Raw genomic sequence first — 20789 nt, 5'->3', positions numbered from 1 at the left:
TTAAAGGTTCAAAAAATTAGATATCCCTTTCCATGAATTTAAAATTTTGCAATGCCATTCCCCCAAGAATTTGACCTCTCCAACATGAATTGGAAATTTGTGACAAATCATAATTTCTTGTTGCAATATTTATTATCACGTCTGTAGATGACGTCATCATGACACGTACAGTATCTGAAGTGGTGTCATCTCCTATTGACCCAATTCACCTGACGTCATCATCAGAATAATCTTGGATGCGCCATTTTGGTGGTCAATGTCAACATGTGTTATTCAGAGAAGTGCACATTTTAGGCGATGCGGTGTTACACGCAAACCTATTGACCACCAACATGGTGAGCATGGCATTAGTCGCCGCATGTGACGCAGGTGCAAGGGGTCAATATGTGAAGTTTCAATTTTATATGAGCTTGGGAAGGGTGTTTTTGTTAGTGATGTTCGGGGAGGAGTGCCTGCAGCCAATTTCACGAAACGCTTGGATTAATCCTACCTCTACCTAATGTCTAAGGTTAAGGAACTTACATGTAAACTAGGAAGAAGTTGGTGATATCGACAGCTGAACACACAACAAATAGATGGAGTTAAGAATTGGGCCTTCAACAGAATCTCTTGGGACTCTGGGATTAAGAGCAGCTGGATCTGATATTTTAAATTAATTTTAGATGTAAACCAATCAAGTGCTCACCCTAAATACTGAGTGAGATGAGGAGTTTCAAATTTAAATTCCTAATGAATACATTGCATCGCTCGTCTTTGTAAAGTGTGTTTTCATGAAATAAAATTATTTTGTGTGTCAGCATCCATGACATTGATGTGAATAGTGTAGAAGTTTTATTGCTGCCCCTGTTGCTTGTTGCTCAAGTTAAGTCTGGGTCAATCTGTTCTAAAACTATCACAGCTTTGAAACTTGTCGTTGTAATCAGACATCACGATGCTACTTCTAGTTCCTGTTTGCCACATCTATTAATTATTTTATTTTACTCTTAGGAATTCTTTTCTACCCTTGAACGAGCCAAGCAAATACACAATGACTGCAAGATTCTGTTGCGAACCAATCACCAAACTGCTGGGTATGTAAATTGTCATTATTGATTTAATGATTAACCCCTTTTTTAATATGGGAATTCACCTTATTTGCCTTAATTTTTTTTCAACAAAGTGTTGGGCATTTTTGCTGCCGTATATATTTACCTTCTTGGCATATATTTGCTTGAAATGCTACATGTACATATGTTCATGTATAGGCGTAGTTTTAGAGAAATGGGTAAAAACAATTAGTTTTGCTCACCGAAGTTCGAAATCCCTTGTTTGAAAACTGTAAAAACAGCCTAAGGTTTTTTTCTTTTCTTTTCAGGACTAAGATGAACAGTTGAGCTTAAATTTCATTGTTGCGTTTTTCATGAATAACTTGCAAAGTGTAGTTACTGGTGATTTTAGTCTGCTATGGCCTCCTAACATTCCAAGGTTTTTCAAACAGTATAAAAGTTTACAGCTATTTTAATAGCAATTTGTGGTTTGAATTTTGCAGGTTAGAGATTATGGAGTGCATGGCTCTTCATGAGGAGACTGCATATGAACGATTGTACAGATGGATTCAGGGTATGTATATCATTACTCTTGTAAGTGCAACACATTACTGTTTATTACAAAGACTTTATGAGGTATTTAAAAGCAGAAACATACACGTAAACATTATACAATTGTTGCACGCTGTGACGGGTTCCATGGCGTTTTGTACACTCGAGGGGGGAAATGGCACCCTCGGCTTCGCCTCGTGTGCCATTTCCCTGCGAGAGTGTACAAAACCCATGGACCCCAGTCACAGCGTGCAACAATTGTTTTGTTATACCTTTGTATAATTGTTATTCCTCTTCTCAACGTTCTGTCATCTTCAAACATTATTACGACGATCCATTGTTTAATAAGCAGACGAACGAGAAACAATTCCCTCGAACCCGGGGTTGTTTCGTACACAGCGCTGGAAATCGACCAACGCGGGGAATGATCAAGGTGATGTACACCGATGTACATCACTTTTCATGTTACCCGGCCCGTCGAGCCATGTAACATGCGTTTTTGTTGCGCGTCACATGATTGGTTCTCGACCAATCAAACTTCACAGTTTGTTACCGAAGTATAACAATAATATTTGGAATTCAAGCCAAGGCTAATGAATCGATGTTCATGCTGACAATGAGGTTTGTGTCTTACATTTTGTTCTAAGTTTTGTTCTAAGTCGTGATATATACAGGAGCTTGTGTATACATGTACACGTATACATCAGGATCACAACTTTAAAGATGATTCTTTGAGAGATAGGAAGCCAATGTAGGTTGAATAGATGAGGACTGATGGAGTCGTATTTGGGTATATATTTAGAATCTTGCAGCAGTCCTTTGAACCTTATGAAGCCTTCTTTCCAGGTTCTTGTTGATGCCATCAGTAAACTGTTGCAGTAGTCCAGTCTAGATATTACTAGTGTGTGCACAGCCAACTTTGTGGTCTCGACAGTCAGCAGCTTTCGCACTCTACCTATGTTAACCAGATGGAAGTTGGCAGACTTGACAATACTGGATACCTGAGCTGACATGGTCATCCCAAATTCAAACATAACCCCAAGATTTCTGACAGTTTTATTCTGGATAGAGACATTTACTCCGGCAATCTTTAGGGATGACAGGTTGAACTTGGAAAGTTGAGCTCTGAAACCAAACAGCAATACTTCTGTTTTGTCTGCATTGAGCCGAAGGAAATTAGATGACATCCAGTTCTGAACCTCTGTGATGCAATCCTCTATCCTGGAGACCCCAAGAAGAATTCCATCAGGTGAAGTAGGACTGATGGACGTGTAGATATAAGTGTCATTAGCATAATGTACATATGAAAATCAATGCCATGTGTACAGATAGTAGGGCAACTTTGAGTGGAGCTTGAAAGCAAGCCAAAAATATTATATCTCGAATTTTTTGATATTGTGGAGAAAACATATGGGGGTAACTTTTACTGAAGTTCATCCCCAGACTGCTTGATCCACTAGGTAAAATTCAAGGTCAAATTAGAGGTCAAAGGTTATCAAACCGTACAATTCTGCATAAACCACAGCAGTACAGCTGCAGCTGCCTCCCAAGGTAACGAGGACCAATCAGTCGAATCAGCAGAAGACGAAGGAATTTTCTTATCAAATTTGCACATGAGCAGCAGGAAACATTAATACAAACAAAACACTCTTATAAAATAGGACGGCCATTCAGTACATTAAAAATAGTCAAAATAGTCAAAATAGTGGCAGAAATGCAGGAGCTAACTCAACTAGCGCTGGACTTGCACGACTGAACAGGGGTTATGAGCATTGAATGTGGAAGTTTAGAACAATGTGATAGCACGTGAGCATGTACAAAACCAGTTACAAACGCATTGACTAAAGACATAACGTGTCTGCGCATACTCGGTAAAACATTTAATTCCCTGCAATTGCAATAACAATCATCAAAGCAATGTCGTTGCTGGTCTGCAGGCACATTCCAAGGAAATAGTTGACTTGTATGGCCGGAAATTGATGGACAAATGATCTCATCCCTACCTACTTTATTTCCATATACTTTTGGTCTTAAATTTTGTTTTTAATTTGACTTACATTAGTGTGCAGTTACCCTGTAAATATTCTTGCGACGGAGTACATTTCCAGAATATGGTAGACAAGTTATTTGTACTGGTTAGTTCTAAAAAGAACTTCACAGATGCCATCTTTGAATTCATCTTAATAATATGGATTTATAATGCGCACTTTTCCAGAAAACCGATCAAGGCGCCTACACAAAATGAAAACATTATACAATAGAAAATGAAGAATAAACAAAACATAATGAAACCCAATGAAAGTCTAAGTGAACAAGTGTGTTTTCAGTTCCCTCTTAAAGTTGTTGAGAGATGTTGTTTGGCGAAGTGAGACCTGGAGCTTATTCCAAAGGGCAGGAGCAGCTTTGGTGAAACTCTCCGTAACGAATTGTTCTAGACCTTGGCTCTACCAGCAAGTGAGACCCAGCAGACCGACGCGCACGACTGCTGTGCTTAGTGAAGATGAGTTCACAAAGATACTGTGGGGCTTGTCCATGCAGAACTTTGAACACAAGGAGGCAGATTTTGAAGGTGATCCTCTTTGCGATGGGGAGCCAATGTAGGCGTCTTAGGACTGGCGAAATGTGATCGTATTTTCTGGCTTGGACAACGACTCGAGCGGCATTATTGTGAACACGTTGGAGACGAGAAGTAGATGCAGCTGGAAGCCCAACCAAGAGCGAGTTGCAACAATCCAAGCGGGAGGAGACCAGAGCCGGGATGACTTTTTCAGCTGTATCCAGAGACAAGTATTTGCGAATTTTGGCTATGTTACGAAGATGGAAGTTAGCGCTTTTGCACACGCTTGAGATGTGTGATTCCATGTTGAACAGCTTGTCGAACACAACTCCCAGATTGCGTGTACTTGGGGCAAAACAAATAGCTCTACTGATTGACTACATGTACTCTACTGAGCACAGTTCATGGAGCTTACAAAATGTACATATGACATATATACGTGGTGTTAGTGTAGAGACATTCACCAAAATACAATCAATAATAATAAAAGCCAATCAATGACAGCTAAAATATATCAAATAAACTTCTCATGTATAGGTTTAATGGTAACCCATAGCAAACAACAAAAAGTTACAACACTACAGTAGATACATTACATACATGTACATGTCATTACACAGTGCACAGTAAAAGTTCACAAAAAGGTCAAACATGTGGCTTCCATGCTACACACACGGACGGACGCACTACACACTATACATGTATATAAATAATGCGATCCAAACATGACTCTAAAAATCTCAGTAATTCAGGTATACAAAGAGGATTAAAACGTAAAACAATACTCACAGATACCTCTATAAACCTATCCCTTCCAGATATGGGTTTTTGGAGCATGGCTAGAGCCATGCATCCTATAAATTTAGAGAGAATTACAGACCAAATAAAATGTGCTCTTCCAAGAACAAAGCTGTTGAAAAAGAGAGAGATCTTCATATGACATCCCAAAAAGTAAACTTTTTAGAAGTTCAACAATGAGGGCGCACTTGGCGGATCCTAACATTAGTATAGCTCACTCTAATGTGTTGAAGATTTTACAAGTATTCTAAGCCTAAATCAAGTACAATTTTCAAAGGTCACACTTTTTTTTAATGGTCAAATATCAAGCCTGCAAAGCTTACAAATACTTAAATTAAGTTGAAATTACCTTGTTGCAATAATCATCATTGTTCTGGTTTCAATACGCACTTTATTAGCTCTGATTTAATTAATCTACATGGTTAACATGATATGTTTTTATGTTCAATTAACCAGGAGAATGCAGAGGATTAACTGGAGATTCAGTGGAGGTGACTGCTCTACATTGTAAAGCAATGGTAGCTCTACAAGACAGAGGTGTACTGTTCAGGTTAGCATCTTTATTGAAATGAGCAACAAACACGTCTGAGCATACAAATAGTGGAAACAACCCTGATAAAAACTACAGTGTAATGAGCATAGAAATAATCAAATAGAAAGAAAGATATGACTTATAGTAGGGAAAGGAAAAACAACCCAAGAAAGTTAATGGCTGCTTAAACTGCATATAATGGTTTCCTTTTTATGTTTTCTTGTTACTTACATTAATTTTTATAGATGGTGAGCACATTTGTGAATGTTGAAGTAACACATGCTGGCATGAGATTGCTTGTACATCACTTGTGCAACACATATATTTGCATGTTTTTTGAAGTGCAATCAATTTCAATCTTCCAAATGTCAAATGGATTTATGCCTAACCAAGCTGGGAAATATTCCAGCCAAGTTTTGATGCTTTTGTTTTTGTCAAGCTTAACTTACAATGCTCATCTAGGACCATTTGTTTTGACCAATTGTTCCGGTTTTTGTAACGTCCTTTTTCCATATAATGTGTGAAATTTAAAATTGTGATCCATAGATATGGTCTAGATGAGTATGGAACTGCAAGAAGAACTGCTGTTGTAAGGGGTTTCATTGATGCCTTAACAAGAGGAGGTAGGTGTTTTTGTACATTTGATTCTACATGGGTTGTTTTCACAAAACATCTTCCTAAGCTAGGATCGATCCTAGGATTTATGACGAGTCCTAGCCTTAAATAGATTCCCCCCAAAACAGAAAAAAAAAAATCTCATATGAGGCTGAAATTGCTATTTCAATGGCTATTTGATACCTGTATCGCCTATATAATGAAACGTTGTACGATAAAGTGTACTTCCCCTTCAGACAAAAAACAGATCGCCAGTCATTTTCTTTTCACTTACAAAATGTCATTGAGTTCTTTGAGTTTAGACCTTTATGAGTGAACAATCAATGTGTGTCTTTGAAAAGAAAGCCTACATGCAGGTAAGCTGTTTTGTATAAGTGATGTTGAGTAGAGGGGAAAACCCAAATTGAGAGGAAAAACTGTAAGAGCATGCCATGATATGTGATGAATTTCCCCTGTCACTGCCCGTCTGCTGACCCTGCACTAGCTGTGGTTTTAACAATCAATGTTTTGCACAATTAAGTATAATTGTGATTCTAAAATACTTGGATTTCAGAGATACATGTATACTGTAATCTTCAGCTTATAGACTGCCGGTTATACGTTTATTTAGGCCCTTTATGGGCAAGGTGGCTTGTATGCCGGTTTAATATTGAAGAGAAAAAATACAGCATACATTTTTTTTTTTTAAGATCATTTGAAAATATTCTAAATAAAAACACTATTCTTAAATGATTAAAACAATGGCATGACGGGTACTTGTTCAATTGTTTTTTCTTGCACAACATATACAAAACAAACGGGAAAAATCGTCCACTGCCACTCTCACTCTGAAAATTATTAATAAAAAAAAACCATTTTATGCAATGTGGACGACTCCACCAACCTTGTCCACCGTTACAAGGCCTTGCCTCATTTTCGTTTCTATATGAACTGCTCACAAAAAAAACCATTTCTACGCCATAGTTTTTGATGGAATTTTTTTGTGTCCATATTTATAAATGCTTTGAACGTCAAAATACATGTAATGTAAGTCCAGCTGCATTTCTTAACGTCGAATTGAAAATAATTGTCATCCTCGGATCTATGAAAAACTCCTTAAACTATTTCTGTGACGTCACTCAATTGTTGAAAGTGTAGATTAGTTTTACGAATCTATACTTTTACGAATATACAGATTCGTAACATGATCTACAGTTGAGTGTATGTTCATTACAACAGTTCAACTTGAAAATTAGTGTCTTCCCAAACTGAAAGATTAGATAAGATTAGATTAGATTTGTAACATTGGCTCGCTGAATACATGTTATCTTTAAATTTACAAAAACATTTTTCCAGTTTAGAAAATCACTTTAGTAACACAATTTATTGTTAGCTAAGCAAACTGAGTTGCAAGCACTAAAGAATGCCTCTATACTTTGTAAAATAATTATAAAATGTGACCAACGATCGTTTGTTAACGTATACAAACATGACAAAACTAGATAGACTAAATAGTGTTGTTACTATTGAGAAACCCAATTCATTGAAACTGTTATATAACCAATAGGGAAATACATGTAGTTTAAGTCAGAGAATAGAATCTAAAATGTCGATTCAGGAATACAATGTACTCACCTCGGCTCGTACATTCTATTCACGAATCTACACTTTCGTGTCCAGTCTCTCATTGTACAATGTGGTGGGGTCGGTCGGAAGGCACTAGTGTGAGTACAAGGTACGAGATACATGTAGCTGCAAAAGAAATATAGTCGGTTTATTCTTCCCTTCGACTTTGTCATACCAAAGTAGGTACCGGCTGCCTTAGGTAGTGTGTGTACAGACATCGTTCTGAATAATAAACGCTAGCCAGAGATGTGTATACTTTTAAGAGCAGACTTCAATACAACTTGCGTGTGCTGCCGCTACTCACACCATTCAAGCAGCCCATGTAAGCATTCATCTCTGGTTTTGGAAAATAAAAATGTTTCGAATGATGTAGCAAAAAATCTTGGCTGACACGAAAACTTCTCAATCTTCTAAGAAAGAACAACCGTTGCTGGGCCTTCCTAACAATGGAATCAACATAAGATCGTTTGATATGTGCCCTCCTAGAAATTTAAAAGAGTCGACAATTTCCACTTTGAATCCATTAATATTTAGCGGCTCAACTTTGTCTGGATTTCTTCTAAAGTCTACAATAATTTCCTTAGTCTTTTTAACATGTAATTCTAAGTTATTGACGTGACACCATTCAACTAAATGATTAACTTCATCTCGATACATGGAATCGTCCTTAAAAATAAGTCCACCTAATGTAGTGTCGTCAGCATATTTCATAGTCAGTGCAGCGCAGCGATTATTAACAATTTTTTTAAATTATTTTTTATTTGTCTGTTTCAGACACCAAAATGTTCTTTGCGTTGTTTTTCAGTGTTTCCAATGAGCAATTGCAATGAACATTTTGGTGATGAAAGTCATTGGTGCATTAATTACTGTAAAACAGTGAAGTAATGATGACTTCGTCTTAATGTTTTCAATTTTAAATATTTGAAAATCTGAAACAAATCAGCAACAAGAGACAGTAGCTTTCTGTTTACGGGATTGGGTAGGGATAAATAAGGTTTTTATTTTATTTTGCGTGCATGACTTCACATGACCTCTACCTCCGATCGAAAATGGAAGTGATTTGTCATTCAAAAGTGACAAAAGTTATGAAGTACTTTGCTCTTTACGATGTTAGTGTCTGGCAAGGCTGGGCAGATCAATATAAAATATCGATGACGTCACAATACGCAACAGCACCCCATAGCGGCAGGTTGGAAACACTTCAAAATGGAATTTTTGAAGAAGCTTTGTGAAATTTAGGGTAGTGGGTTCTTAAAAATCTCTGGGTTCTTCAAAATGGGTCCTCTTCAGGCGTTCATAAAAGTCAGTTAAACCTCTTCACCACACATAGATTCCCTTTTTAATGACCTATTTTAAAAGTACTTCCTGCTCAAACTATAAAGTTCAAGTAAGAAAATATGAATTAAAAATCCGTATTAATAGTTACTTGTTGAGGCAATGATGGTTAAAAAATACATGTATGTGTGTACATTTGACCTGTTTGAATGTTTGCTTACTGCATGTATTCCAGAAACATTTTCATTTAGTGTTTGTTATCCTACATTCATAAATACCTCAGACAGTTTCGCTATTGGTGGAGAGCACGTCACGTGGGTGTGTATAAACCTTTGTTTATGACCAGTAAAAAGTGTTGAAACATGGGCGTGACATGCGGACTTGCACTGTGCTTATAAGACAGTTTCTTCATTTCTATTGGTCGAGAGCAACAGCCGGGACAGTTGTGCCACATCACGCGATACGCGCGACGCGCACAGCATTCCCTTATAAGGAGTTATTTACACGAGGGCGGAGGAGGGCCTTACCATTTCGTAGCTGGAGGGGTGTTGTGTTGAAAGAAATCATTGAACAATTGTAATTTTTGCATTTATTTTACTTTTTGACCAAAAGTGTTGATGTTTTTTGACCGAAAAGGTATTTATGAATGGGAATCAAAGTGTGTTGAATCGGTTTTCAACTAGTGGTTTAAACCCGCCAAGGCCTGGTTCTTGATAATTTACCTCGACTTCGTCTTGGTAAAATTATCAAGAACCAGGCCTCGTTGGGATTAAACCACTAGTTGAAAACCTGTTCACCACACATGACACATTGATTCCCTTATTTTCAAAATATTTATTAAAGTTCATTTTGGTGTTTGAATGAATACTTTGTGTTTCTTGTTTAGGACCAGGTGGAACACCACGGCCTATAGAGCTTCATTGTCATGATCCTTTGCGCTATGTAGGTGACATGTTTGCCTGGTTACATCAAACAACTGCATCAGAGAAAGAGAATATTCAGGCATTTCTCAAACTTGTAACCATGCAATGTAAGTATAACAAAAGACACCACCCCTCATGGTCTGTTCATCAGACGAATCATAGTGTATTATTTGTAAGCTAAGAATCCAGTGCTTCACAGTTTTTATACCACTCACTGGCAATATTGGAGCATAGATTTATAAACTGGTGCCAAAAGTACACTGTTGTGATTGGCTGATCCAAGAGGAGGGAAAGATTTATACACAGACGGAATGAAACTGTCTTTTGTGTGTGGCATGTGATATATTGTTCACGATGGTTTAAGGCCCCTATGTAGGATAAACTTAGGCACATCTGGTGAAATTGAATCAAGCTGATTGATATGATTAGTAGCAGATCAGCACCATGGTGAATTTTCACAAGAATGAGACAAATTAAGGGAATTCCCTGAGAAGATAAAATGGGTTTAGCAAATTGAAACGGAGTACATTGTGTACAATGCATATGTTTTCTCGAACAATTCACTTCTCATTGATATAAAAGGTCAGGTTAGTCTAGGATTTGAAGAAAATGTTTGTTTGTTTGTTTTCACTACAGCAAAGATCTCTGACATTGAGGATGTTCTGGCACATATCACTGAAGGTATTTGCAGACCCTTGAAGGTTGGTTTCCTTTATGTATCCCTTTTCCCTTATTAGCAATGCATCTTTTAACTGTATGCTTGAGGTCGCTGTTTTCAGGTACATCGGTCGAGTTGTTCCATAAAAAGCGTTTGAAACCATTGTTATGAAATGCATATGGTTAGAAAGATGTTGTAAAAGTAGAATATAAAGATCCACACAAAAGTACCTCTATATTGAACGGTTTTCCTTTCACGTCGTGAACTAACACAGTTGGCAATTTTGTGGAGTCAAATTTTTAACTAAAAAAAATGGCTGACCGTGTTAGTTCGCTAAATTAAAGGAAAACCATGCAATTTTGAAACCTAGTTGTATTGAACGTTATATTCTACTTTTAAAACATCTTTCTAACCGTATTCATTTCATAACAAACGGTTACAACGCTTTTAATAGACCAACTCGACCGATCCAAGGCAAGGTGCCCCTTTAAGAAATGAGCACTAATTTTTGAAACACAGAATTTTTTTATTTTGTATATGACTTTTACAGTATATGACCTTAGTGGATAAATTGAAGTTGGTCTACATGTTTAACTTGTCAAGCGCTCAAGATCCTTCAGGGCTAAAATCTGTATCCCTTTTGGTGTTTCAAAGATCCAGTCTTTACGTTTTGTTGTGCCATTTGTTGTTTTGCAGGTGAGAGTGGAACAAGTAATAGTTGCAGAACCTGCAATAGTGCTTCTCTACAAACTCACCAATCTTCTTAAGTTCTACTCATACACAATAGGGTAAGAAACTCATTTGGATAAATATTTACTTTTTTGAAAGGCTTTGTCCTTTGCAGCAGTGCAATTCATTCATTCAGTCGATGCGGAGCATCGGATGATGGCCCTCCAAACACCTTGGTCCTCCATTGCTGTACGCAGCTCTTCCCGACGCAGTCCAGAGTCCCGGCACAAGGTGTCCACATAGGTGGTTTGTGGTCTGCCTCGGGAACAGTGACCTTGATTAGGGGCCCAAAGCACAAGCTTGGTCACTGCCAGCTCAGCTTGTCTGAGACAGTGACCTGCTAGTCTCAGCCTTCTTGCCCTAATCTTGGTGCTTACTCTCGCTAGTCCACCATAGAGTTCCAGGTTTGTGACATGTACATGTACTCCCAATGAATCTGTTTAACACAGTGAAGCATTCTCGTATAGCAGCCGTCCAGTCTCTTCTCTAGACGACTGGCTAGTGTCCAGGACTCGCATCCATACAGCAGTACTGATTCCACAGTGGCAGTGCAATGGTTAACAGAAATAATCTCTAAAATTAAATTTTGTCCTATTAGATAAAATAAATCACTCAAGTCAAACATTTGTTACTGAGGGAATAAAAGGGTAGTGACAAATTCTTAAACGGCCGTTTAAAACTGGCAGCGTCGTTGCCGAGTGATAAAGGCTCGAGCGGAAGGTGAGGGCCTTTAAGGTTTTAAGAACGAACCACTACTGTTTTATTCCCATTCATAAATGCCTTTTTGGTTAAAAGGCGTAATAAAGTAAGAAACTCTGTAAAACTTATCAGTTGCCGATGTGCTTGAGCTCTGTACGTCCATGTGTTGCATTGTTATGACTGAGACGACAGTTTCCGGATCCGTTCGTGCGGGTATAGTCTTGGTGCAAGATATGCTCATTTTCCTTTCACACACAGCGCGGCCTACTCACCGACAGCGCCCGCATTGCCCGTAACAAGAAATGTCTCGCACTAAGACTAACCGGTTATAAACAGAGTCCAGCTGGTCATTATCAACCGTTTAAACACCCCCACGTGACGTGCTCTCCACCAAAAGGAATAGCGAAACTGTCTGAGGTATTTATGAATCAACAATATGCAGTTACATAGCATAATTTTGTTTTGGTTCAATCCAAACAGGTCAGGATACCAGTTTGTATAAAGGCAAACCAATTCATTTAATGGGTGGGCACATCAAACCATGATTGAGATATCTAAATGATGCGTGTTAATATTAGAGTTGTTAGAGGGTTAGGTGTGATATGAGAATACCTGCAGACAACAGTAAATTAGTCTTTCACATGTATTTTAAAACATTATCTTCCAGTACGCGCTAATCCTCCAATCCTCGAGTATGATAATAAGCTGTAACCTACTTAGGTTTTTATATTGCACAAGTACATATCTCTAACTGAAGTACAAAATTCATTCATGATTGACAGATACAATGTATTACTTTAAATCAGAGGTTTTTTTTGTATAAATAAAAGAAAGTATAACATTTGACATTTTGATTTTGTCCAGGCAGTTACTTGGGAAGGAAGCTTCTTTACTTGCATGTCTTGAAGAACTGGAAGAGCTTTGCCAGAAAGTATTTTTGAATGCACTGAATGTTCTTTCTTCCAAACTTATGGAAAAGGTATGAATTGAAGACACCAAGAGATCATTTAAAGTTAAGGACACTAAAAGATCATACAAAGAATTAAAAACCCAATAAAATATACATGTATTTTTAAGATTACTTAATTCACTTAACCAAAAATTAATGCTGTTGCAAATTTCATAGCCAACAGGCAAATTTCCCTAAATTAGAGATTGTCTGGAAACTAAAGGGTCTGATGATCAACGTTGGGAAAACCAAGGTGATAGTTCTCCTACCTGGAGTGGTATCTTCCACTAGACATCAAAATAATTATCGGATAAATGCACAAGCTTGCTCAGGGACCCATACCCTTACAAGCTTTGCTTCTTTATGGGTCCCTCCACAGTTTCATGAATGTCCATGCTTGTTATTAATTTAATTAATTTTACCAAACAACTATTTATTTCTTAACTTCCAACTTACATTGCCTTTGATTTTATTTTAATTGTGGTTTTGATACTGTGGGAAATAAACTGATTGATTGATTGATTGAGTCAGCGGTGGGCCAATGAGGAGCTCTGGTGCATGGCCGTGTTCTTGTCTTAAGCTATGTATCTTGTACAATTCTTTTCTAGGTGAAAACCATTATTTTATCAGTAATATTGTTAGTAAAGTTGGTTTTGTTATTATTATTATTTTTATTTCATAAAGATAGATCATATTTTCCTTTGTGCTGGTAACTCCTCAAGTCCCGTAGCCTCAGATCTGTCCCTATTTCATGGTGCTCCCACCATCACGGGTACTACTTTCACCTGGAAAATCTTACAGTTCCCTGGCCAGGTCTTGGTACTGTTGGGTCTTGTCCATCTCCTTCGAAGCTACCCTTATTTTTCCCGGCACAGCTATGTCAATGTGATGACACATCTTCCGGACGTATGTTCTACGACATGATCAGTCTGAATGTTAAAGTCCTAGAGGATCTGGACCTGGTCGGTCTCTGCAACTTTCTCCGGAACATGGTCGTACCATTTTGCAGTCACTTGGACACCCCATTTCTTGCACAGATCCCAATGAATTACCTTGGCCAACTTGTCATGTCTACCTTTGTACTACGTCTGGGCCATCTTACTGCACTCGCTGACAATATGAAAGACAGTTTCCTCCACCTTGTTACGCATTCTGCCCATTGGAGAGACGTTCGCTTTCTATATCCTTGCCTTCATTAAATTTGTCCTTAATGTAGAGACTGGTCTTGCACCGCAGTGATAAATTATTATTCTTAAAGCCTAGGACTTGTCCTAAATCCTAGGATCGATCCTTTCTTAAGTTAGGAAGAGATTTGTGAAAAGGACCCAGCCCCCCTTGAATATGCAGTTGCATCTCACATACATTTACCTACTGTATTCATATGGTTCTAATCTATGCTAACTAAATAAAGTCTACAGGTAATAAGCAGGGTGAAGTAAACTCCCTACCACAGCAATTTGGATTGGGTTTAGGATTGATACTTACCTGTAGAGAACCAACTCTCCTTCCCCTACTATACTTGGGTTTAGGATTGATACTTACCTGTAGAGAACCAACTCTCCTTCCCCTACTATACTTGGGTTTAGGATTGATACTTACCTGTAGAGAACCAACTCTCCTTCCCCTACTATACTTGGGTTTAGGATTGATACTTACCTGTAGAGAACCAACTCTCCTTCCCCTACTATACTTGGGTTTATGATTGATACTTACCTGTAGAGAACCAACTCTCCTTCCCCTACTATACTTGGGTTTAGGATTGATACTTACCTGTAGAGAACCAACTCTCCTTCCCCTACTATACTTGGGTTTATGATTGATACTTACCTGTAGAGAACCAACTCTCCTTCCCCTACTATACTTGGGTTTAGGATTGATACTTACCTGTAGAGAACCAACTCTCCTTCCCCTACTATACTTGATCTTGTGGATGTGTTTAAAGTGAGCCCAATGAAAAAGGATGCTAACAAGGCGTCTATTTTACAGGGCACTATGGGGAGCCAATTAATGTGTTTAAATATTCCGTAAGGTGAACATTGTCTCTTTACTGCTAAAGATGTTGTTATTCTTAAGAAAAACATCTTATTCTGAGAAAATATTTCTTGTGTCACTCCTTAGGACTGACACAAGAAATATTTTCTCAAAATAAGACGAAGTATTTCTTGTTTCAAATCAAGAATACAATTTTGAGCAGGGTATAATATTTGTCATTTGTTTTTTTTACGCAGGTTGAATTACCACCTGCTGACCTAGGACCTACTCCAACCCTGGTCCAAAATTTGAATCTTTTGAGGGAAATTCTGATGTCCCATGATTCATCTGTGGTTCCATTAGATGCTAGACATAATGAATTTGCCAAGGTAACTTCTTATCATCTTTTTATTATCGTTTGTGATATGTTTCTGTGATGAAAACAAGTACATTTTTTGTTAGGGGTTACAGCCCTGTATACAGCAGAAATGCAGGACATTTGTGCAAATTTTGTGTTATCTTTATTATTATTGTTGGTTGTTTATGCACCTCTTGAAATGAACCTTGAATCTTATCAGACAAATAAACCTCCATATAAAAAAGGCACAGTTTTTGTATATTCACGATGTCATCGGCATCGAATTTAAAGGTTTTAAAGATGAAAAATAACCATTTTATGTTTGCTGTATTTCTGTGAATTCAATAAGCTATAATGTCCATACAGTTCGGCATTTGATAGATCAAGGTTGAGGCAACATTTGGAAAATTAAGGCAAAAACTTATCTTTACAAAACTTATCTTAAAGATAGACTTCCAGAAGATAGACTTCTGGATAGTCTTTAAATAATTCGAGTTTGGGTTACAACTCCAGATTTAAATCAAATTGAACATTGAAACTATAATAAAGGCTTTTAATGTGCACATATTCACCCTGCTGAATACCTGTGACATAAGATAAGTTTTGAGAAGATTTTTTAATTTTGTGGTGCAAAGACAAAATCTAAGATTAAGTGGTAGAGAGTTCCAGATGCATGGTGCTGCTGAAGAAAAAGACCTGTCACCCCATGAGTGTTGAGACTTGGGTTCAATGAGGAGAAGCATGGAACTTGATCAAAGATTTCTTGTTGGAGTGTAAACTTGAAGCAGTTCAGAGGTATAGTTGAGAGCCTGGCCGTTAAGTGCTTTGTGGACAATGAGCATCAGTTTGAAGATGATTCGTTGAGAGATAGGGAGCCAGGGAAGTCGTTTTAGGATTGAGTGGATAGAACAGGATTTTCTAGACAGTGTCACAATGCGGGCAGCGGTATTTAGGAGGCGTTGCGGGAAATCTGCTTGCTAGGAAGACTGTAGAGAAGAACATTGCCTATGTCAAGATGAAAAGTAACAAATGCATGAGTGACTTTGCGAATCTTACCAATATTCCTAATGTGAAATGATGACAGACAATAGGTGTTGCTGATATGTGGTTGAAGTGTCATTGATGAATAATAAAAACCTAAATTCTGAGCTTGCAATGAGGGAGCTGTCCGAGCATCACCGATGGAAATGTATGGCATAACATGAATAGAAGGAACTACATACAGGTGTATGTCTTATTATTATTGAACTTCAAGAATTTTTTTTATGTCCAACGTCGCATCTCTTGGATGCATTTCTTATGTCTTTAGAGGCATTGGCATTTTCTTGAGAAGATTTAAACGTGATGTATAGCTGAGTGTCTTCTGCGTACACATGTTAATTCAGGTTGAATTTCAGGATGATGTCACGAATCAGTAAAGTGTATAGAAACTACTGCTGGCCCAGTGCCGACCCCTGTGGCACAGGACAACAGGGTCTGTTCGTGCAGTGCTGAGACACACATGTTGAGTTCTTTTGAAGAGACACAATTTGCACCATGCTAGGGCTTTGTCCTCTCTGGAGCCAAGAGAGAAAGATGTGATTAACAGTGTCAAAGGAAGTTCATTGTGTGTAGTTCAACAGTTGATGTTGTGCTTTTTGTCGAGCTGCAGAGCAGTGCGAGCCAATGTAATACCAATTTCCGTCCGGTGTCCGTCTGACCTTCCGGCCGTCGGCGTTAAAGTTTTTGGAAATGTCTAAGTTTTTTGTTTAAGTTTAAGTGTTTGAGTTAGTTGTTTTTGGTATATACAAGCTAAAGTGAGATTGTTATATACAATTGCCAGTCTTTTTCAGTAATTTTCAGGTATGTTTTCAAATAATATTGAAGTTTTTGGGAAAAAAAAAAATTATTTCAAACTCTTGCTTTTTACATATAGATTCATAAGAAAAGATAAATCTTTCTTTGTGCATCACTGGTTCCAGTTGAATGAGCTGAAACAATGCAAACCTTTCAAATGGTCATAACTACTGATTGCAATGATGTTCTGACTTGAAACTTTAGTCAAATATTTCTTCTTACATGTAGATTTATATGAAGATATAATGAATTAATCACTGGTTTCAGTTGAATGAGCTAAAACAATGAACAAATTGAATAGGCATAACTCCTTATTTCCATGATGCACTGACTTGAAACCTAAATCAAATATTACTTTTTACTTAAAGATGCATATAAAACGCATCACTGAAGTTTTAATCAAGAATTGCTTCTTACATGTAGATAATATGAAAAGATAAGAGAATTTATCACTGGTTCCAGTTGAATGAGCTAAAACAATGAAAACCTTAAATGTTATAACTTCATAATTGTCAACGTCCCCACCCCTTTGCCCATCAGTTGGTCAAATGACTGTTTTTTCTGTCAGTCATTGGTTCTATCTGGTGATTGGCAGCTCGCCATGGCAGATCGCTGTTCTAGTTTAAACAAGTTTTGACGAAACGTATCGACCAAAGAACGTACTCACTGCTGCTCGCAATACATGTAGTACAAATACCAGCGTGAACCAGCGGTGACTAATGCTACACACAGTACACTGTTGCAGTTAGCGCACAGTGACATACATGTACAGGTTACAGTTACTAGTCTTTACTGTACAAATCATAATGTATGTTCTCTCGTATTGTACTGCTAAATTTCGTTAACAGAGGGGGTATGTTCTTATTGTTAAAGCATATTAAGAAAGCACCCTCTTGCGTTCACTGTTTCTTGCATGTAATGTAGTGTGCAACCAAGCGAGATTATAAAGACTTGCAGTCCATTCATTTGGAAAGGTCAGGAAAATGTTGTTGCCTGCGCACTCATTATGTAACAAGAAAAACCATAAAGCTATGTTTTTAGAGGGGAAAAAATAAAACAAAAGAAAAAAAATACAGATGTCATCACAATGATAGATGATTAATCGGTGTTACAAATAAGTGGATGTTAAAGTGGATGTAAAAAATTGATTGAATTTTAAATTGCACAGTTTTGTAAACTGATACATGTATTTAAAAAACTGATTTCATATCAACAGATTCTTAATTGCATGCTGGAACCTTTGCTTCAGATGTGTTCTTTGTCAGCTAGTCGACTCAATCCATGTGACATGGCTACATATTTGATCAATTGTCTCTATGCTATGCACTCAACCTTAGCTCTGTATGAATTCACTGACCAACGTCTGGAAATGTTAGATGCACAGGTAGGTTATTCATGGCTTAAGTACATGTATGTTTTATTTGCTGAAAGATTCATACACTACAACATTACATTGCAGAGGAAATACAGCTTAATACATGTAGTAGTTTAGTATGTTTTTACTCTTAGACTGACTTGTATTGAGCACTGTATTCTCAGTTCTACACCATCACTTTCCTTCAAAACTTTAGAGTGCTTTCAATGGGAGACTTTCTGGGACGATAGAGGGCAGCAGACTTACCGGGTAAATCCATTGTTCTCAGAATTATGCGCATGTTCAGAACTACGTAAACAATGGAAATTTACCCGGTATGTCTGCTGCCGCCTAGCGTTGGAAAGTCTCCTATTGTTTTATCTCATTGACGACGCGTACATGTAAGCTACCTAGAGTATTAACAGCAGCACTGCAATCGCCGTGGGCCATACAACCAGCTTCCGTTGCACCGACTCTCTTAGTGCCAATCTTATGTTAGAGTTTGGACAATTTTTTACAATTTGTATTTATAATCTGAATAATGTACATATTTTTTTTGGGTCATATACTCACGAATAATTTAAAACAAAAATATTTAAATTTGGTTCAGCAAATTTGCTTTTCTACTGCTAGAAGTAAAACTAACTCGGAAGATCACGTGTTTGTCAGAACCACTTTGTAGTTCTAACTACATGTATTACGTAAGGCATAAACATGATGAAATCTTCTCTATAAATTGTTTGTAAAATGTCGAAACAAGCAAGAGGTCAAGCTTCCATGAAGGGATCTTGTAACACTGCAAGAAATTGCTGAATAACACATGTGTTAAGGGATTTGCTAATCAAGGTGAATTTTCTTGCAAGAAACAAGCTTTTGCTTTTGCTTGAAACTTTTGCTTGTTAGCTACTGCTTATTTTATTTGTATGACCCCTGTATATAAGCAAACGCCGAGATAAAGCAAGTGCTACTCTTTATGAATTTGGCCCATTATGTTGATAAACTTTTCCGATGGTAACATGATCCTGCAAGCAGTCTGGAGAAACACCATGAAAAGATTGGAAGGTCACCAAAAGGGTTTTCACATTTATCATGTATACACATTGATGGGATAGAAACAATGGACTGCACTGTCTTTAATGATACTTGTCTCAATCCTGAAAGCACCTTATTCCTTCCATTATAGATTGCTGCCCATCAGGACACACTAGTCAATGAGCAAGCATCGTATGTCCTTTCAATGGTGTCTCTCATTCAAGTATACAGTATCACACAGCAGCATAAGCCACAAGAGGTATGTACTTTACGCTCTGATTACTTAACTGTCAATTGTGTGCATCTGGAATCAAGAATTATATAATATTATATATACAAATAAATGCCCCTATTTGTGGAGGTAAAGTAAACCCACAATTTCATCACTCTTATAACAGAAATCTTGCATTGCCCAAGTCAATTAGTCAGCTGGAGTGGGTATGTACATACATATGTCAAGCTCTTGCCGTTTCTGTATACATGTACATGCTAACTGTAAGATGAATCAACCCAGATGACTTACTTGAATTGCCAAATAATCTGATAACTGTCTGGAATCATGTGAAGTATATTTTGCTTGTGGTGTGCTCTTACCTTCTTGTGCTTTTCAGTCTCTTCTGGTCTTTATTTGGCTCCAGAGAATGAATTGAAGAATAACATTTACAAGAAATATGCATTGCTCAAAACCTTGCACTGTTAATTTCTTCTTTTTCAGGGTCCTCTGTCTTTAGTTCATGGGATGGATACAATGGCCATCAAGTCTGCAATGGTAAGAATTCTTCTCTTTTCCTCCCTATTACAGTGGCTCTTTGGTAAAACAGTTTGGTTATTATATTAAGAAAAAAATTATATTTAATGTTAGAGCTTTAGCGGGTTTGTTGTGGAGATTGACTGGTTGAAAACAAGAGTGGAGTGCTCTTGGGGATGTTTGGATTGTTGGAATAGTTTGGATTGAAAAGGTCAACAGTCAAGGTGATGGTGGTGGTGGTGAGTTTTGAGTAGGCGATTGGTGTCCAGAACTTAGAAGTCAAGTTTGGTGGGGGTTGCCCTTTAGGAAAGTATAGTTGAAAGATTAGAGACCAAAGGTCATAGTGGTTTAGTGTAGCCAAATGGTTTCCTATCTTAACTCCAGTTTGAAGTTCTATTTGACCTTGTGTGGCTGGTTTCCCTTTTGGATTATTTGAAAATGTCAAAGGTCTAGGCCAGGGCGGACAGTGTAAAGCCAACAGATAAAATGTCAAGCTTACAGTGCTCTGATGTAAGATGTTTTACCACTAGACCACCAAGTTTTTATGGTTTAGCTAGAGGTGATTCAAATTTG

General features: G+C 37.6%; 1 protein-coding gene across 2 annotated transcripts in view; it reads left to right on the top strand.

The window, feature by feature from the left end:
• LOC117298593 (conserved oligomeric Golgi complex subunit 6-like) overlaps window positions 1-20789 on the top strand; it is a 39707-nt gene that overhangs the window by 12818 nt on the left and 6100 nt on the right. For both annotated transcript variants that reach the window (XM_033781912.1, XM_033781911.1), the window contains 12 exons: window positions 988-1070; window positions 1529-1599; window positions 5389-5482; window positions 6011-6087; window positions 9846-9989; window positions 10519-10583; window positions 11237-11328; window positions 12833-12947; window positions 15146-15277; window positions 18299-18466; window positions 19620-19727; window positions 20184-20237. In XM_033781912.1, the coding sequence (XP_033637803.1) occupies window positions 988-1070; window positions 1529-1599; window positions 5389-5482; window positions 6011-6087; window positions 9846-9989; window positions 10519-10583; window positions 11237-11328; window positions 12833-12947; window positions 15146-15277; window positions 18299-18466; window positions 19620-19727; window positions 20184-20237 (1203 nt within the window). The remainder of the gene's footprint in view (window positions 1-987; window positions 1071-1528; window positions 1600-5388; window positions 5483-6010; window positions 6088-9845; window positions 9990-10518; window positions 10584-11236; window positions 11329-12832; window positions 12948-15145; window positions 15278-18298; window positions 18467-19619; window positions 19728-20183; window positions 20238-20789) is intronic.

Source organism: Asterias rubens, chromosome 13 (genome assembly GCF_902459465.1).
Source record: "Asterias rubens chromosome 13, eAstRub1.3, whole genome shotgun sequence".
NCBI classification, from domain to species: domain Eukaryota; kingdom Metazoa; phylum Echinodermata; class Asteroidea; order Forcipulatida; family Asteriidae; genus Asterias; species Asterias rubens.
The sequence above is the reverse complement of the archived record's forward strand: the minus strand, read 5'-3'. Positions and strand labels throughout refer to the sequence as shown.